At 65.2% G+C, this 19,186-nt stretch overlaps 2 protein-coding genes across 10 annotated transcripts in view; one reads left to right on the forward strand and one right to left on the reverse strand.

Annotated features, from left to right (window-relative positions):
- The first annotated feature begins 110 nt into the window (after positions 1-110).
- ERF (ETS2 repressor factor) lies at positions 111-8,409 on the forward strand. 2 transcript variants are annotated; one of them, XM_071800545.1, is made up of 4 exons: positions 111-193; positions 4,189-4,298; positions 5,684-5,799; positions 6,444-8,409. In XM_071800545.1, the coding sequence occupies exons 2-4, from the start codon at positions 4,267-4,269 to the stop codon at positions 7,652-7,654; spliced, it is 1,359 nt and encodes a 452-aa protein (XP_071656646.1). In that variant the 5' UTR covers positions 111-193; positions 4,189-4,266; the 3' UTR covers positions 7,655-8,409. The 2 variants fall into 2 exon arrangements, with proteins under 2 accessions (XP_071656646.1, XP_071656645.1); XM_071800544.1 differs by having other exon boundaries at positions 135-193; positions 4,064-4,298.
- An 806-nt stretch (positions 8,410-9,215) lies between these two features.
- The window catches only part of ATP1A3 (ATPase Na+/K+ transporting subunit alpha 3), a 33,445-nt gene continuing 23,474 nt past the window's right edge, over positions 9,216-19,186 (reverse strand). For 7 of the 8 annotated variants that reach the window (XM_071800531.1, XM_071800530.1, XM_071800532.1 and 4 more), the window contains 11 exons: positions 18,989-19,164; positions 18,675-18,811; positions 17,601-17,751; positions 15,888-16,056; positions 15,663-15,817; positions 14,526-14,649; positions 13,730-13,875; positions 12,882-13,012; positions 11,457-11,558; positions 10,021-10,112; positions 9,216-9,257 (listed from right to left, as the gene is read on the reverse strand). In XM_071800531.1, coding sequence (XP_071656632.1) covers positions 9,229-9,257; positions 10,021-10,112; positions 11,457-11,558; positions 12,882-13,012; positions 13,730-13,875; positions 14,526-14,649; positions 15,663-15,817; positions 15,888-16,056; positions 17,601-17,751; positions 18,675-18,811; positions 18,989-19,164 — 1,412 coding nt within the window. In that variant the 3' untranslated portion in view covers positions 9,216-9,228. Of the gene's footprint in view, positions 9,258-10,020; positions 10,113-11,456; positions 11,559-12,881; positions 13,013-13,729; positions 13,876-14,525; positions 14,650-15,662; positions 15,818-15,887; positions 16,057-17,074; positions 17,119-17,600; positions 17,752-18,674; positions 18,812-18,988; positions 19,165-19,186 lie in introns of those variants that run through there. The other variant, XM_071800538.1, reaches the window with a different exon arrangement.

Here is a 19,186-nt window from a genome sequence, read left to right on the forward strand (position 1 = left end):
CCCCCCCCCCCCCCATATCTCAAATAAACCCCGCGCGGCCCCTTTAAGGCGGCGGGAGGGGGCGTGGCCAAGCGGCGGCAGGGGGAGGGGCGTGGCCTGGAGTGGGAGGGGGCGTGGCCTGGCGCGCGGCGGGGGGAGGGGCCCGGGGGAGCGCGGCGGCGGCGCGAGGCCATGAAGACTCCGGCGGACGCAGGTGGGGACTGAGGCCCCCCCCCCCCCCCTTCCCCCTCCCCCCCCCGCCCCCCACGCGCGAGACCCCGCGGGGGTGGGGGAGGGGACGTGGGAGTTAAGGGGGGGGGGAAGAACTTTGCCCCCCCCCCCCCTTCCCTCCCCCCACGCGCGCGCCGCAAAGTTTCCCCCCCCCCTCCCCCCACCCCCACGTGCGGCGCGTGACCCCCGCACCCCCTCCCCCACCCGTGTTTTGGTATCGGGGGGGGGTTGTTCCCCCTCCCCCTCCCCCCCACGCGCTGGAGTTTCCACGCGCCGGGACCTGTTGCGTCCCCTCCCCCATCCCCCCCTCCCCCCTCCGTTTTACGGCCCCTCCCCCACCCCCCCCCGCGTTCCCACGCGCGCCTTCCCCTCCCCCTCCCCCCCTCAACCCCCCCCCTTTTTCCCACGCGGGGGGTGGGGGGAGGGGCAGCGCCACGTCGCGTGTTTCCATGGGGGGAGGGGGGGAGTGGGGGGTCGGGATCGCCCCTCCCCCCACGCGTGGGGGTAGCTGACCCCCCCCCACTAATTAGGGGGTTAATTAGCGATGCCCATATATGGGCACGGCGCCCCTCCCCCCCCCGTTGGAATCCGCGGGGTCCAAGTTCTCCCCTCCCCCCCCGCCCCCCCGGACACGCCCACGCGCACCTGGGCGCCCCAGAAGGGGGGGGGCCCGGACGCCTGGGTCCCTCACTTTGGTTCCTATGGGGCCCGGACGCCTGGGTCCCTCACTTTGGTTCCTATGGGGCCCGGACGCCTGGGTCCTTTAGTCTTGTTCGCTATGGGGCCCGGACGCCTGGGTCCCTGAGTTTGGTTCACTATAGGTCCCGGACGCCTGGGTCCCTCACTTTGGCTCCTATGGGGCCCGGACGCCTGGGTCCTTTAGTCTTGTTCGCTATGGGGCCCGGACGCCTGGGTCCCTCACTTTAGTTCTCTATGGGGCCCGGACACCTGGGTCCCTCACTTTGGCTCCTATGGGGCCCGGACTCCTGGGTCCTTTAGTGTTGTTTGCTATGGGGCGCGGACACCTGGGTCCCTGAGTTTGGTTCTCTATGGGGCCCGGACGCCTGGGTCCCTCACTTTAGTTCTCTATGGGGCCCGGACGCCTGGGTCCTTTAGTGTTGTTTGCTATGGGGCCCGGACGCCTGGGTCCCTGAGTTTGGTTCACTATGGGGCCCGGACGCCTGGGTCCCTCACTTTGCTTCCTATAGGTCCCGGACGCCTGGGTCCCTCAGTTTGGTTCTCTATGGGGCCCGGACGCCTGGGTCCCTGAGTTTGGTTCTCTATAGGTCCCGGACGCCTGGGTCCCTCACTTTAGTTCTCTATGGGGCCCGGACACCTGGGTCCTTCTGGTTCTCTATGGGGCCCGGACGCCTGGGTCCCTGAGTTTGGCTCCTGTAGGTCCCGGACGCCTGGGTCCCTCCCGGACGCCTGGGTCCCCCCCGGACGCCTGGGTCCCCCCGCCCCCTGCCGGGGAACAGTGGCCCCATTGAGGCTCCGGCGGCGCCGCTGATGTCACCGCCCCCCCCCCCCCCCCCTCCCCTCCCCCCAATTAGCGAGAACAGACCCGGGTTGTGCGGCCGTGGGGGGAGGGGCGGGGGGGTCACCCCTCCCCCACCCGGGGCGCGCGGCCGGGATTGGGTGGGGGAGGGGCTGCTTAGGGGGCGATGGTTATGGGGCTGGCTATGGGGCGATGGGTGATGGGGGATGGATCCGTCTATGGGGTGATGGGGGATGGGGCTGGCTATGGGGTGGTTGGTTATGGGTCCATCTATGGGGTGATTGGTTATGGGGCCGTCTATGGGGTGATTGGTTATGGGGCCGTCTATGGGGCGCCCCACATCTCTGGGGCTGCTTATGGGGCAACCCCTGCCCTAGAGATGCTGGTTATGGGTCCGGCTATGGGGCGATGAGTTATGGGTCGGTCTATGGGGTGATGAGTTATGGGGCAGCTTATGGGGCTGGTTATGGGTCGATCTATGGGGCGCCCCCCATCTCTGGGCCCCGCGGTTTATTTTTAGCGTCCCCGTTGCCGGGCAACGCGGCTCGGCCGGGGGGAGGGGCGATGACGTCATGGGGCGGTGACGTCATCGCGGCTCCTCCCACCCATTCGCCTGAATTATTGATGGGGCCGGCGCCACGGGGGGGGAGGGGAGGGGCTGGGAAAGGGACCCCTCCCCCCAGCCCCCGCCCCACAGCGACCCCCACGCCCTGCCCCATAGCAGAGGGGACCCAGGCGTCCGGGCCCCACGTCCTGCCCCATAGCAGAGGGGACCCAGGCGTCCGGGCCCCACATCTCCCCATACAGAGGACCCAGGTGACCAGGAGGGACCCAGGAGTCCGGGAGGGACCCAGGAGTGCCCAAAGGAGCCAGGAGTGCCCCAGGGACCCAGGAGTTCAGGAGGGACCCAGGAGTGCCCCAAGGGACCCAGGAGTTCCGGAGGGACCCAGGAGTGCCCCAAGGGACCCAGGAGTTCGGGAGGGACCCAGGAGTGCCCCAAGGGACCCAGGCATCTGGGAGGGACCCAGGAGTGCCCCATTGGCTTGGGAGGGGACCCAGGAGTCTGGGGGTGAACCGAGGCATCCGGGAGGGACCCAGGCGTCCGGGAGGGACCCAGGCGTCCGGGCCCCACATCCCCCGTCGCCCCCAGGGTTCGCGTTCCCGGACTGGGCGTACAAGCCCGAGTCCAGGAGGGACCCAGGAGTGCCCCAAGGGACCCAGGAGTGCCCCAAGGGACCCAGGAGTTCGGGAGGGACCCAGGAGTGCCCCAAGGGACCCAGGAGTGCCCCAGGGACCCAGGAGTTCAGGAGGGACCCAGGAGTGCCCCAAGGGACACAGGAGCTCAGGAGGGACCCAGGAGTGCCCCAAGAGACCCAGGCATCTGGGAGGGACCCAGGAGTGCCCCATTGGCTTGGGAGGGGACCCAGGAGTCTGGGGGTGAACTGAGGCATCTGGGAAGGACCCAGGCGTCCGGGAGGGACCCGAATAGGGGACCCAGGCGTCCGGGCCCCACATCCCCCGTCGCCCCCAGGGTTCGCGTTCCCGGACTGGGCGTACAAGCCCGAGTCCAGGAGGGACCCAGGCGTCCGGGAGGGACCCAGGCGTCCGGGCCCCACATCCCCCGTCGCCCCCAGGGTTCGCGTTCCCGGACTGGGCGTACAAGCCCGAGTCCAGGAGGGACCCAGGCGTCCGGGAGGGACCCAGGCGTCCGGGCCCCACATCCCCCGTCGCCCCCAGGGTTCGCGTTCCCGGACTGGGCGTACAAGCCCGAGTCCAGGAGGGACCCAGGCGTCCGGGAGGGACCCAGGCGTCCGGGCCCCACATCCCCCGTCGCCCCCAGGGTTCGCGTTCCCGGACTGGGCGTACAAGCCCGAGTCCAGGAGGGACCCAGGCGTCCGGGAGGGACCCAGGCGTCCGGGCCCCACATCCCCCGTCGCCCCCAGGGTTCGCGTTCCCGGACTGGGCGTACAAGCCCGAGTCCAGGAGGGACCCAGGCGTCCGGGAGGGACCCAGGCGTCCGGGCCCCACATCCCCCGTCGCCCCCAGGGTTCGCGTTCCCGGACTGGGCGTACAAGCCCGAGTCCAGGAGGGACCCAGGCGTCCGGGAGGGACCCAGGCGTCCGGGCCCCACATCCCCCGTCGCCCCCAGGGTTCGCGTTCCCGGACTGGGCGTACAAGCCCGAGTCCAGGAGGGACCCAGGCGTCCGGGAGGGACCCAGGCGTCCGGGCCCCACATCCCCCGTCGCCCCCAGGGTTCGCGTTCCCGGACTGGGCGTACAAGCCCGAGTCCAGGAGGGACCCAGGCGTCCGGGAGGGACCCAGGCGTCCGGGCCCCACATCCCCCGTCGCCCCCAGGGTTCGCGTTCCCGGACTGGGCGTACAAGCCCGAGTCCAGCCCCGGGTCGCGGCAGATCCAGCTGTGGCACTTCATCCTGGAGCTGCTGCGGCAGGAGCGCTACCGCGAGGTCATCGCCTGGCAGGGCGACTACGGCGAGTTCGTCATCAAGGACCCGGACGAGGTGGCGCGGCTGTGGGGGGTGCGCAAGTGCAAGCCCCACATGAACTACGACAAGCTCAGCCGCGCGCTCAGGTGCGGGGGGGCGGGGGGGACCCAGGAGTGCGGGGGGGACCCAGGCGTTCGGGCTCCATAGGGAGTATATGGGGAGTGGGGACCCAGGAGTGCGGGGGGGACCCAGGAGTGCAGGGGGGACCCAGGAGTTCGGGAGGGACCCAGGAGTTCAGGCTCTATAAGGGGTTTATGGGGAGTGGGGACCCAGGAGTTCAGGGGGACCCAGGAGTGCAGGGGGGACCCAGGAGTTCGGGAGGGACCCAGGAGTGCAGGGGGGACCCAGGAGTTCGGGAGGGACCCAGGAGTTCAGGCTCTATAAGGGGGTTATGGGGAGTGGGGACCCAGGAGTGCCCAAAGGGACCCAGGAGTGCAGGAGGGACCCAGGAGTTCGGGAGGGACCCAGGAGTTCGGGGGGGACCCAGGAGTTCGGGAGGGACCCAGGAGTTCGGGAGGGACCCAGGAGTGCCCCAAGGGACCCAGGAGTCCGGGGGGACCCAGGAGTTCAGGCTCTATAAGGGGGTTATGGGGAGTGGGGACCCAGGAGTTCAGAAGGGACCCAGGAGTTCGGGGGGGACCCAGGAGTGCAGGGGGGACCCAAGTGATGGGGGACCCAGGAGTGCCCCAAGGGACCCAGGAGTTCAGGAGGGGACCCAGGAGTTCGGGGGGGACCCAGGAGTTCGGGAGGGAGCCAGGAGTTCGGGAGGGACCCAAGAGTTCGGGCTCTATAAGGGGGTTATGGGGAGTGGGGACCCAGGAGTGCCCCAAGGGACCCAGGAGTTCAGGGAGGGACCCAGGAGTTCGGGAGGGACCCAGGAGTTCGGGAGGGGACCCAGGAGTTCAGGGGGGACCCAAGTGATGGGGGACCCAGGAGTGCCCCAAGGGACCAAGGAGTTCAGGAGGGACCCAGGAGTTCGGGAGGGACCCAGGAGTTCGGGAGGGACCCAGGAGTTCGGGAGGTACCCAAGAGTTCGGGCTCTATAAGGGGGTTATGGGGAGTGGGGACCCAGGAGTGCCCCAAGGGACCCAGGAGTTCAGGGGGGACCCAGGAGTTCGGGCTCTATAAGGGGGCTATGGGGAGTGGGGACCCAGGAGTTCAGGACCCACAATGGGGTTATGGGGAGTGGGGACCCAGGAGTTCGGGGGGGACCCAGGAGTTCGGGAGGGACCCAGGAGTTCAGGCTCTATAAGGGGGTTATGGGGAGTGGGGACCCAGGAGTGCCCAAAGGGACCCAGGAGTGCAGGAGGGACCCAGGAGTTCGGGCTCTATAAGGGGGTTATGGGGAGTGGGGACCTAGGCATCTGGGAGGGACCCAGGAGTTCGTGAGGGACCCAGGCGTCCGGGGGGGACCCAGGCGTCCGGGAGGGACCCAGGCGTCCGGGAGGGACCCAGGCGTCCGGGCCCGCAGGTATTACTACAACAAGCGCATCCTGCACAAGACGAAGGGCAAACGCTTCACCTACAAATTCAACTTCAACAAACTGGTGCTGGTCAACTACCCCGTGCTGGAGCTGGGGCTGGCAGGTGGGGGAGGGGCGAGGGGAGGGGGCGGGGCCGGCGGGGGGGAGGGGCGAGGGGAGGGGGCGGGGCCGGCGGGGGGGAGGGGCGAGGGGAGGGGGCGGGGCCGCCGGGGATGGGAGGGGCGGATGGGGGAGGGGCGAGGGAGGGGAGGGGCCGGCAGGTGGGGGAGGGGCGAGGGGGAGGGACCGGCAGGTGGGGGGGCAGGAAAGTGAGGGGGAGGGGTGAGGAGGGGGAGGGGCAGGTGGGAGGGAGGGGGAGGGGCCGGCAGGTGGGGGAGGGGCGGATAGGGGGAGGGGGAAGGGGAGGGGCCAACAGGTGGGGGGCAGGCAGGTGAGGGGGAGGGGTGAGGAGGGGGAGGGGCAGGTGGGGGGGAGGGGTGAGGAGGGGGAGGGGCAGGGGGAGGGGTGAAGATGGGGGAGGGGGAGGGATGGATGAGGGGGAAGGGAGGGGGATGGGGAGGGAGGGGGAGGGGCAGGTGAGTGGGAGGGGCAGTTGAGGGAGAGGCAGAGGGAGGGGCCAACAGGGGAGGGGGGAGGGGCCAACAGGGGAGGGGGAGGGGCCGGCAGGGGAGGGGCCGGCAGGTGTGGGGGAGGAGTCACCCGACCCCTCCCCCCCCGCTGACCTTTGCCCCCGCCCCTCCCCCGCAGGCCCCGCGCTGCCGCTGAGCGCCCCCCCGGGCGGGGGAGGGGGCTCCCGCTTCCCCTTCGGCCCCTCCCCCACCGCCGACCTCTCCCCTCCCCCACCCCCTTCAGCTGAGGGCGGGGGGCTGGGCCCCGCCCCCCCCATCCTCGCCCCTCCCCCCGCCCCCCCACCCCCCCCCTCCTCCTCCTCCTCCTTTTCCCGCCGCTCCCTCAGCGACGGCGACGCCCCCGACTCCCCCCTCCCCCCGCCCCTCCCCCACCCTCACGCCCCTCCCCCCCTCCCGAGCTTCCTCGCCCCTCCCCCTCCCCCTCCCCCCCGCCTCACCCCGGATGGGCTGTTCCGCCTCTACCCCCCCTCCCCCTTAGGCGGGGGCGGTGCCAGCGCGGGGCTCCTCCCCCCTCCTTTAAGCCCCGCCCTCCCGCTCACCCCGCCCCATTTGGGCTACGCCCCCTCCCCCACCCTGAGCCCGCTGTTCTCGGGGGGCGGGGGGGGAGGGGCGGGCACCCACTTCTCGTTCAGCGCCGAGGACCTGGGGCGGGCGCTGGCGGCGCAGACCCGGCGGGTGCTCAGCTACCACCTCAGCCCCCGCGCCTTCCCGCCCCTCCCCCGCCCCGCCCCGCCCCCCGAGCCCCCCGCCCTCCCCTTCAAGCTGCAGCCGCCCCCCCCGGGCAGGAGGAGGAGGGAGAGGGCGGGGCCGGCGCCCGCGACGTCACCGCCTTCGTCGTCCGTGACGTCATCGCCGTCGGACGGAGGAGGTGGGGGAGGGGAGGGGAGAGGGGGAGGGGGAGGAGGAGGGGGGGGAGCAGGGGGGGGAGGGGCCGACCCGCCCCCCCACATCAAAGTGGAGCCGCTGGAGGAGGAGGAGCAGGAAGTGGAAGTGACGGACGTGAGCGAACAGGAAGAGGAAGGGGATGACGACGTCTTCCGGCCGCCCCTCCCCCACCCCGCCCAGGGCAAAGGGGGGAGGGGTGAGGACAAGGAGGCCCCGCCCCCCCCGCTCCCGCCCCTCCCCCCCCCCAAGCTGCGCTTCAAGCGGCGCTGGAGCCGGGAGGGGTGGGGTGGGGGAGGGGCGGGGAATGAGCCCCTCCCACCAGCCCCGCCGCAGCCAATGGGAGACGAGGACGGTGGGGTGGGGGAGGGGAGGGGAGGCCCCTCCCCCCAGCTGGGGGGGGCGGAGCTTCACCGGGCGGCGGCTCAGCTGTCGCTGCGCTCCTAGGGGGGAGGGGCGGGGAGGGGGGGGGAGGGGGGGGGAGGGGCCGGTGTGGCCCCGCCCCCGCGGCCTTAATGGGGGAGGGGAGGGGGGCGGGGTCAGTGCAGGGAATGAGGCCCCGCCCCTTTGTAGGGGGGAGGGGCGGATTCAGGCCCCGCCCCCCTTGCTAATTTGCCTTGGAGGGGGGAGGGGCGGCCCCATAGAAACGGGTGGGACCTGCCCCCCCCCGCGGTGGGCGTGGTCGCCTTAAAATGGGCGGGGCCGCCTGGAAAAAGGGGGCGTGGTCCCCCCAAAATGGGGGCGTGGCCGTGGAAGGGGCGTGGCCTCCGCACCCCAGGCTCTCGAAGCACAAAAAATGGGTTTTCCCCCCCAAAAAAATGCAAAAAGTGGGGGAGGGGCCGCCGGCTCAGCCCCTCCCCCCCCCCCCTCGCCCCATTTTGGGGTGAAATCCCCGATTTTCGGGGCGTTCCCCTGTACAAAAAACCTTTAATGTAACCAAAAAGCAAAGGGGCGGGGTCACGAGTGGCCCCGCCCACCTGGGGGGGAGGAGCGGGGCGGGGGGAGGGGCGGCTCGGGGGGTTCATTAAGTGCCTGTTGCTGGGGGGGAGGGGCGGGGGGCGTGGCCTGTGGCCCCTCCCCCCCACCCCCTCCAAAATGGGGGGGGGAAGGGGCCCCAAAGTGACGGTTTTTCCCCACCCCTTCACCCCCATCACGTGACTGGGGAGGGGGCGCTCAGGGTCCCCCCGCGGGGTGGGGGAGGGGCGGGGGGGGGGGGAGGTGTGGGGGGCGGGGTCTCTCTGAAGCCTTATTGACAAGCTGTAAATAGCGGGGGGGGGGGGGGGAGGGAAGGGGGGGCGGCGGGGTCACTTTACGAATGTATCAAAAACCAACGAAATTAACCAATAAATACAAAATTTCGCAATTCAGGCGTTTTCGCGGGGCAGCTCAGGCCCCCAAGGGCCCCTTTAGGCCCCACTTCCGGGTTCCGCGTCTCCGTTGCCTGGCAACGCCTGGAGGGGGTGGGGGGGGGATCCTGGAGGGCTTCGCGCGTTACCACGTGATCTCCCCCCGCCCTCCGCGTTGCCCAGCGACAGCCAATCAGGAAGTACCGCTTCCCGCTGCGCGCGTTGCCAGGCGACAGCCAATCAGGAGGCGCCTCCTCCCCCTCCCCGCGCATGCGCAGTAAAAAAAGCCTCAAAATGCGCTTTTTTCGCTTATATTTTTGTTTTTTTTTTTTCCGGGGGGGGTTGAATTTTTTCCTTATTTTTGACATTTTTGGGTTTCCCGCTTTTTCTTAAACCTTATTTTATTTTTTTCCCGCGCTTTTTCTCACACGACGACACTTTATTGGGGGGGGGGGAGGGGTGGGACCCCCCAATACCATCCCCTGGGGGGGGGGGGAGGGGGGTCCCCGGACGCCTGGGTCCCCCCCTGGGACCCCCCCATAAGGCGAGGAGCCCCCACAAAACTGAGGACGGGGAATTTTGGCGGGAAAACGGGGTTTTTGGGGCATTTTGGGGGGATTGGGGGGTAAAAAGTGGGGGGGAAGGGTCCATTTTTTGGGGGGGGGGGGGGGGGGCTCAATAATACGTTTCCTTCTCCACCCAACCTGCGGAAAAAGACAAAAAAGGGGTGAAAATTGCCCAAAAATCGCCTTTTTTGGGTGTTTTTCCCCTCCCCCCCCACTTTTAGGACCCCTCCCCCATTTTCTGGGACCCCCAAAATTTTTGGGTCCCCCCCACCCCCAATTTTTTGCGACCCCCCCCATACTTTTTGGGGCCAATTCCACCATTTTTGGGCTTCCCCCATTTTTCCGACGCCCCCCCCCCAATTTTTTGGGGTCTCCCCCCCTCATTTTTGGGGTCTCCCCCATTTTTGGGACCCCCCCCTCCATTCTTGATATTCCCCCCATTTTTCAGTCCCCCCCCCCATTATTTTGGGTCCCCCCCCATTTTCTAAGTCCCCCCATTTTTGGGATCCCCCATTTTTCGGACCCCCCCCCTCCCATTTCGGTGCCCCCACCCCTATTTTTGGGTCCCCCCCATTTCTGAGATTCCCCCCCATTTTCGGACTCCCCCCCATTTTTTGGTGCCCCCCCCCCCCCCATTTTTGTGTGTCCCCCCCCATTTCGGTGCCCCCCCCATTTTTTTGGGGTCTTCCCCATTTTTGGGTTCCCCCCCCTTTCGGGTCCCCCCCATTTCGGGTCCCCCCCATTTCCGATTCCCCCCCCATTTTCCGAGTCCCCCCCATTTTCCTGACCCCCATTTTTTGGACTCCCCCATTTTCGGACCCCCCCCATTTTTTTGTGCCCCCCCCCACCCCCCCACCCCCCATTTTTGGGGTGTCCCCCCCCATTTTGGGGCCCCCCCCACCTCCGGGGTTGCGGCGCAGGATGAGTTTGCGGATCTCGTCGTACACGAAGATCAAGAAGCTGTAGGGGAAGGCGCAAAACCACCAACTGGGCCTGGGGGGTGGAAACGGGGGCACCATTAACGCGGGGGGGGTCCCCAAAATTAGGGGAGGGTCCGGACCCCCCAAAAACCCAAAAAACGGGGAAAAAAACCGCAAAAATAGCCCCAAAAATGACGAATTTAGAACCATTCCCCCCCCCCTAAACCAAATGGAACCTCCCAAACGTTCCGGATTCCCGCAGGAATTTCAGGCTGAACCATTCAAGTTTGGGGGTGTTGCCCAAATTTTAAGACCCCACCCGAAATATTTAAGACCCCCCGCCCCAAAAAAAGACCCCCCCATCATATCTGCCCCCCCCCCCCCCCCAATTTCAGGACCCCCCCCAAAATTTGATGCAATTCCTCAAAATTTTGGGTTTATCATGGGAATTTTAGACCCCCCCCCCAAAATTTCCAGACCACCCCTAAAATTTCAGGACCCCCCCAAAATTTCAGATGCCCCCCAAAATTTTGCCACCCCCTTAAAATTCCGGCCCCCCCCCCCCTTTTCACGACACCCCCCCAAAAATTCCAGACCCCCCCCCTAAAATTTCAAGACCCCCCAAAATTTCCAGACCCCCCTAACATTTAAAGACCCCCCCCCAAAATTTTCCTGCCCCCCCAAAATTTCCAGACCCCCCCCTAAAATTTCACACCCCCCCCTCAAATTTCAGGACCCCAAATTCCAGCCCCCCCCCCCAACTTCCCCCCCTCCAAATTTAATTGGGGGGGGGGGGGGGTGTTCGCTATCTCAGGGGTGCCCCCCCCCCCACAAATTTAATGGGGGGGGGGGTCGCTATCTCAGGGGTGCCCCCCCCACTCCCCCAAATTTAATGGGGGGGGGGGGGGTATGGGGGGGGGTTATGGGGGGGTGTTCACTATCTCGGCGGTGCCCCCCCCAACCCCCCAAATTTAATGGGGGGGGGTTATGGGGTGGGGGGGTCGCTATCTCAGGGGTGCCCCCCCCCAATTTAATGGGGGGGGGGGGTCGCTATCTCAGGGGTGCCCCCCCCCCAAATTTAATGGGGGGGGGGGGGGGGGTATGGGGGGGGGTTATGGGGGGGTGTTCACTATCTCGGCGGTGCCCCCCCCAACCCCCCAAATTTAATGGGGGGGGGTTATGGGGTGGGGGGGTCGCTATCTCAGGGGTGCCCCCCCCCAATTTAATGGGGGGGGGGGTCGCTATCTCAGGGGTGCCCCCCCCCCAAATTTAATGGGGGGGGTTATGGGGTGGGGGGGTCGCTATCTCAGGGGTGCCCCCCCCCCAATTTAATGGGGGGGGGGGGTCGCTATCTCAGGGGTGCCCCCCCCCCCCCCCCCCAAATTGGGGTGCCCCCCCCCAAAGGTGCCCCCCTCACTTGAGCGGGTACATGCGCAGCGCCACGTCCATGCCGGGGCAGTAGGAGAGGAAAGCGGCCAGCGCCGTCTCCTCAAAGAGCCCGAAGATCAGGATCTTATTCCTGGGGGGGGGACACAAACACCCCAAAAATCAACCCCCGGGACCCCCCCGCATCCCCCAGGGCCCCCCCAAAAAAATCCGACCCCCCACGGGGTTTCCAGGGGGGTGGAAACATCACCCCCCCCCCCCCAACTTGGGTACCGCCCAGGGATGCTCAGGATGCTCTGATCCCCCCACAAGGGTTTTTGAACCCCCCCCCGCCAAATTTTGGGGACCCCCAATTCTTTTAGCGACCTCCCCATGTTTTTAGGGGTGTCCCCATCCCCCCCCTCCCCGATTCCATTTTAGGGACCCCCCCAAAATCCTTTAGACCCCCCCAATAATCTCTTGGATACCCAAGGATGCTCAGGGATGCAGATATTGATGCTTTGAGCCCCCCCCAAGATTTGGCGACCCCCCAATTTTTTTGGGGACCCCCCCACATTTTTAGGGACCTCCCCCAGCTTTGGGGACCTCTCCACATTTCCGGGACCCCCCCCATTTTACAGACCCCCCCCCAAAATCCTTTATCCCCCCCCAGCATCCCCCAGTGATGCTCAAACCCCTTGGGTACCACATCCCAGGGATGCTCAGGGATGCAGACACTGATGCTTCGGAGCCCCCCACGATGTTTGGCGAACCCCCAATTTTTTCGGGGACCCCCCCCCACATTTTTAGGGACCTCCCCCAGCTTTGGGGACCCCTCCACATTTCCGGGACCCCCCCATTTTAGAGACCCCCCCCCCCAAAATCCTTTATCCCCCCCCCACCATCCCCCAGTGATGCTCAGACCCCTTGGGTACCACATCCCAGGGATGCTCAGGGATGCAGACACTGATGCTTCGGAGCCCCCCACGATGTTTAGCGACCCCCCAATTTTTTTGGGGACCCCCCCATTTTTAGTGACCCTTCCCCACATTTCTGGGACCCCCCATTTTAGAGACCCCCCCCCCCAAAATCCTTTATCCCCCCCCCAGCATCCCCCAGTGATGCTCAAACCCCTTGGGTACCACATCCCAGGGATGCTCAGGGATGCAGACACTGATGCTTTGGAGCCCCCCACGATGTTTGGCCACCCCCCAATTTTTTTGGGGACCCCCCCCATTTTTAGTGACCCTTCCCCACATTTCCGGGACCCCCCATTTTAGAGACCCCCCCCCAAAATCCTTTATCCCCCCCCCCAGCGATGCTCAGACCCCTTGGGTACCACATCCCAGGGATGCTCAGGGATGCAGACACTGATGCTTCAGAGCCCCCCACGATGTTTAACGAACCCCCAATTTTTTTGGCGACCCCCGCACATTTTTGGGGACCCCCCCCACGTTTCGGGGACCCCCCCCCGTACTTCATGCCCTGCTGGAAGACGGAGTTGCGCCGGGTCTTGCAGATGATGAGGTCGGCCCACTGCACGACCACGATGCTGACGAAGAACGCCGTGTGGCACGTGAACTCCACCACCTTGCGCTGCTCGTACGTCTGGGGGGGGGCACGGGGTGAGACCCCCCCCCCAAAACACCCCCAAACCCCCCGGACCCCCCCCCAAACTCCCCACATCCCCCCGACCCCCCAGTTCTGAGATAAACGGGGGAGACATTGACCCATTGGGGAGGTTCATGTAGTGATGGCTTGGGGGGGTTTTGGGGTCTGGACCCCCCCATAAAAGGGGATTTGGGGGCAGGGACCCCCCCAAAAATCAGCCCCGGACACCCCCAACCCCCCCCCGGTCCCCCCACATCCCCCTGACCCCCGCCTCCCCCCGGAACCCCCAATTTTGGGGGTCCCAGACTGGATTTTGGGGATCCCGGGGTGGATTTTTGGGGGTCCCGGGGTGGATTTTGGGGTCCTGGGGTGGATTCCAGGGCTCCTGGGGTGGATTTTTGGGGGTCCCGAGGTGGATTCGGGGGGTCCTGGGGTGGATTCTGGGGGTCCCGGGGTGGATTTAGGGGGCTCCCGGGGTGGAGTTTTGGGGGTCCTGGGGTGGATTTCGGGGTCCCGGGGTGGATTTTGGGGGATCCCGGAGTGGATTCTGGGAGTCCCGGGGTGGATTTTGGGGCTCCTGGGGTGGATTTTTGTGGTCTCAGGGTGGATTTTTGGGGTCCTGGGGCGGATTTTGGAGCCCCCCCCCCGTGGATTTTGGGGTCCCCCCGTGGATTTCGGGGTCCCCCCCGTGGATTTCGGGGTCCCCCCACGCACCCACTGCTGTCCATACGAATCCTCCAGGTCGTTGATGGTTCGGTCGTCCCAGCTGAGCCGGATCCCGACCAGGCAGGATGGGAGGAACCCGTTCTCCGCCAGGATCACGAAATACGAGAAGAACCCCCCCAGGGCCTGGATCATCCCTGGGGGGGGACAGGGGGGTCAGGGGGACCCTAAAAAACCCACCCCAAAAAAATCCGGGACCCCCCAAACCGCCCAATACCCCATATCGCCACCTATCGCCCTCTATCTGCTCTATATCGCCCTCTATCGCCACCTATAGGCGCGATATAGCCACCTATTGGACCCATATTGTCATCTATTGACCTCTAAAGCCCCCTATCGGCTCTATATCGCCACCTATCGGCGAGATATCGCCACCTATTGGCCCCATATTGCCATCTATTGGCCTTTATCGCCCCCTATCGGCTCGATATCGCCCTCTATCGCCACCTATCGGCGCGATATCGCCACCTATTGGACCAATATTGTCATCTATTGGCCTCTATCGCCCCCTATCGACTCTATATCGCCCTCTATCGCCAACTATTGGCGTGATATCGCCACCTACTGGCCTCGCATTATCATCTATTGGCCTCTATCACCCCCTATCTGCTCTATATCGCCCTCTATCGCCACCTATCGGCGCGATATCGCCACCTATTTGCCTCGTATTGTCATCTATTGGTCTCTATCTCCCCCTATCGGTTCTATATCGCCACTTATCGGCCTCATATCGCCATCTCTTGGCCTCTGTCGCCCCCTATCGGCCCCATATCGCCCCCTAGCGCACCGATCTGCCCGTAGGCCATGCTGATGAGCCGCTCGTTGACCAGCTTGTCGGAGCGGGGGTTGCGCGGTTGCCGCTTCATGATGTCGCTCTCAGCCGCCTCGTAGGCCAGGGAGATGGCGGGGACCTGGGGGGCACGGGGGGGTTTGGGGTCACCCCAGGATTCTGGGGACCCCCCCCATGATTTGAGGACGCCCCCCGGTCACCAGGATGATGATGGTGCCCAAAGGTGGGTGGGAAAGGGGAAGGTCCCCCATGGTTTGGGGACACTGGAGATGTCCCCTTGACCCCATCTTGGGTCTTTTGGGGTGTCCCTCGGGTTTTGGGGACCCCCCCATGACCTGGGGACCCCCCCCAGTCACCAAGTCAATGATGATGATGATGGTGATGGTGCCCAAGGGCAGGGGGTGTCCCCATGGTTTGGAGACACTGGAGAGGTCTCTATGGCCCCATGTTGGGTTTTTGGGGTGTCCCCCAGAATTTTGGGGACCTCCCCAGATTTGGGGACCCCCCCCCAGTCACCAAGTCAATGATGATGATGATGATGATGATGATGGTGGCCAAGGGTTAAGGGTGGTCCCATGCTTTGGGGACACTGGAGATGTCTCTATGGCCCCGTGTTGGGTTCTTGGGGTGTCCCCGGATTTTGGGGACCCCCCATGACCTGGGGACCCCCCAGTCACCAAGTCAATGATGATGATGATGATGATGATGATGGTGCCCAAGGGCAGGGGGTGTCCCCATGGTTTGGAGACACCGGAGACGTCTCTATGGCCCCATGTTGGTTTTTTGGGGTGGCCCCCAGAATTTTGGGGACCCCCCCATGACCTGGGGACCCCCCAGTCACCAAGTCAATGATGATGATGATGATGATGGTGGCCAAGGGTTAAGGGTGGTCCCATGCTTTGGGGACACTGGAGAGGTCTCTATGGCCCCGTGTTGGGTTCTTGGGGTGTCCCCGGATTTTGGGGACCCCCCCATGACCTGGGGACCTGCCCAGTCACCAAGTCAATGATGATGATGATGATGATGGTGGCCAAGGGTTAAGGGTGGTCCCATGCTTTGGGGACACTGGAGAGGTCTCTATGGCCCCGTGTTGGGTTCTTGGGGTGTCCCCGGATTTTGGGGGCCCCCCCTCACCATGTCGGTGCCCAGGTCGATGCAGAGGATGGTGATGGTGCCCAGGGGCAGGGGGATGTTGGCCATGATGAAGAGCAGGAAGGGGGTGATCTCGGGGATGTTGCTGGTCAGCGTGTACGCGATCGACTTCTTCAGGTTGTCGAAGATCAGGCGACCTTGGGGGGGACACCGGGGGTCACCGGGGTGTCCCCATCACCCTCCTGCTCCCCACGGGGTCCCCCTGACCTTCCTCCACGCCGGTGACGATGGAGGCGAAGTTGTCGTCCAGCAGGATCATGTCGGCCGCCTGCTTGGAGACGTCGGAGCCGGCGATGCCCATGGCCACCCCGATGTCGGCCTTCTTCAGCGCCGGGGAGTCGTTGACGCCGTCGCCCGTCACCGCCACGATGGCGCCCTGGGGACACGGGGGACGGGGACGGCATGGGGACAGCGCGGGGACATCAGCGTCCCCATGGTGGTGGTGGCTTGGGGGCATCTCTACCCCAACATGGTCATGGTGGGACCTTGGGGACATGGGGACCATCCCATCATGGTGGCATCTTGGGGGCATCTCTATCCCCAACATGGTCATGGTGGCATCTTGGGGCCATGGGGACCATCCCCATCATGGTGGCATCTTGGGACCATGGGGACCATCCCATCATGGTGGCACCTTGGGGCCATGGGGACCATCCCCATCATGGTGGCATCTTGGGGGCATCTCTACCCCAACATGGTCATGGTGGCACCTTGGGGCCATGGGGACCATTCCATCATGGTGGCATCTTGGGGGCATCTCTATCCCCAACATGGTCATGGTGGCATCTTGGGACATGGGGACCATGGTCATCCCCACCATGGTGGCATCTTGGGGGCATCTCTATCCTCAACATGGTCATGGTGGCACCTTGGGGACATGGGGACCATCCCCATCATGGTGGCATCTTGGGGGCATCTCTACCCCAACATGGTCATGGTGGCATCTTGGGGCCATGGGGACCATCCCCATCATGGTGGCATCTTGGGGGCATCTCTATCCCCAACATGGTCATGGTGGCACCTTGGGGACATGGGGACCATCCCCATCCTCATCATGGTGGCATCTTGGGGACATCCTTATCACCACTATGATGGTACCTTGGGGACATCCCTATCCCCAACTTGATGATGATGGCATCTTGGGGCCATGGGGACCATGGTCATCCCCATCATGGTGGCATCTTGGGGACGTCCCCATCCCCATCGTGGTGGCACCTTGGGGACATCCCCATCCCCAACACAATCATGGTGGCACCTTGGGGACATGGGGACCATCCCCATCCCCAACACGATCATGGTGGCACCTTGGGGACATGGGGACATCCCCTCATAGCAGGGACATGAGGACACTTGGGGGGACCCTGGGGAGGCTGAGGGTGATTTTGGGGTCCCACCTGCCGCTGACAGCCCTCAATGACAATGGGGTGACCTTAGGTGACAATGATGGGGTTGGGGAGCCCTGGGGAGGGTCGTGGGAGTTTGGGGAAGCCCAGGGGGCTCAGGGTGATTTTGGGGGGCTCGGGGTGGTTTTTGGGGTGAATTTGGGTTGATTGGGGCCCCACCTGCCGCTGACAGCCCTCAATGACAATGGGGTGACCTTGGGGGACAATGGTGGGGTTGGGGAGCCCTGGGGAGGGTCAGGGGAGTTTGGGGAACCCCAGGGGGGTCCAGGGTGATTTTGGGGGGCTCGGGGTGGTTTTTGGGGTGAATTTGGGGTGATTGGGGCCCCACCTGCCGCTGACAGCCCTCAATGGCAATGGGGTGACCTTAGGTGACCATGATGGGGTTGGGGAGCCCTGGGGAGGGTCGGGGGAGTTTGGGGAAGCCCAGGGGGCTCAGGGTGATTTTGGGGGGCTCGGGGTGGTTTTTGGGGGACTCGGGGTGGTTTTTGGGGTGAATTTGGGGTGATTGGGGCCCCACCTGCCGCTGACAGCCCTCGACGATGATGAGTTTCTGCTGGGGGGAGGTTCGGGCGAACACGATCTCCGTGTGGTTCTGCAGGATCTCGTCGATCTGCTCCGAGCTCATGTCCTTCAGGTCGGTGCCGTGGATCACACAGGCCTTGGCGTCCCTGGGGGGCACCCCGAAACCCTGAGCCCCCCCAACCTGCACCCCCAAAACCCTGGCACCCCCAGAGCTCCAAACACCTGCACCCCCAATCCGCCATACCTGGGGTAGACCTGGCAGCCAGAGACACAGCGAGTCATATGTGGGTAGACCTGGCAGCCTGGGATGCTGAGCACCCCAAATCCTCCCTGTACCCCCAAATCCCCTATATCTGGGGTTCACCTGGCTGATGGGGATGCTGAGCACCCCCTAACCCCCCTGTACCTGGGGTTCATCTGGCTGATGGGGATGCTGAGCTCCCCAAAACTCCGCTGTACCCCCACTTGCCCATAACCCTCAATGGGGGGTAGACCTGTCAGCCCAGGACATTGAGGACCCCCAAATGCTCCCTGTACCCCAAAATCCCCTATACTTGGGGTTCACCTGGCTGATGGGGATGTTGAGCACCCCCTAACCCCCCTGTACCTGGGGTTCATCTGGCTGATGGGGATGCTGAGCTCCCCAAAACTCCCCTGTACCCCCACTTGCCCATAACCCTCTATGGGGGATAGACCTGGCAGCCCAAGGCATTCCCTGTACCCGGGGTAGACTTGGCAGGCCAGGACATTGAGCACCCCAAATTCCCCCTGTACCCCCAAATCCCACAATACCTGGGTTCACCTGGCTGATGGGGATGCTGAGCACCCCATAACCCCTCAGTACCTGGGTTTTATCTGGCTGATGGGGATGCTGAACACCCCAATTCCCCCAACACTGTATGTGGGGTAGACCTAGCAGCCCAAGACTACCTGGGGTAGACCTGGCAGCCTGGGACATTGAGCACCCCAAATCCCCACTGTATCCCCAATTTCCCCATACCGGGGGTTCACCTGGCTGATGGGGATGCTGAGCACCCCCAGACCCCCCCGTACCCCCAATTCCCCGTACCTGGGGTTGACCTGGCTGACCGGGATGTTGAGCCGCGCCGCGATGTCCTCGACCGTCTCATTGCCCTCCGAGATGATCCCCACGCCCTTGGCAATGGCCTTGGCCGTGATGGGGTGATCCCCGGTCACCATGATCACCTGGGGGGGGGGCACAGGGGGGGTCACACCCCGCTGGGGGGGTCCCCGGGGGGTGCAGGGATGGGGGGACCCCAAGTGGATCTTGGCAATGGGGTTGGGTGGGGTGGGGTGGTCGCTGTGACCGGCTCGGGGGGGTTTGGGTGCGGGGGGGGTTTTGGGGTGCGGGGGGGGTCTGACCTTGATGCCGGCGCTCCTGCACTTGCCGACGGCGTCGGGCACGGCGGCGCGGGGGGGGTCGATCATGGACATGAGCCCCACGAAGCACAGGTTGTCGGTGGCGAAGTTCACGTCGTCGCAGTCGAAGGCGAAACCCTTGGGGTACTGATCCTCCGGAAGGTAGAAGTGACAGAAACCTGGGGGGGGGACACACATGGT

This window comes from Patagioenas fasciata, chromosome 31 (genome assembly GCF_037038585.1).
Source record: "Patagioenas fasciata isolate bPatFas1 chromosome 31, bPatFas1.hap1, whole genome shotgun sequence".
Classification (NCBI taxonomy): domain Eukaryota; kingdom Metazoa; phylum Chordata; class Aves; order Columbiformes; family Columbidae; genus Patagioenas; species Patagioenas fasciata.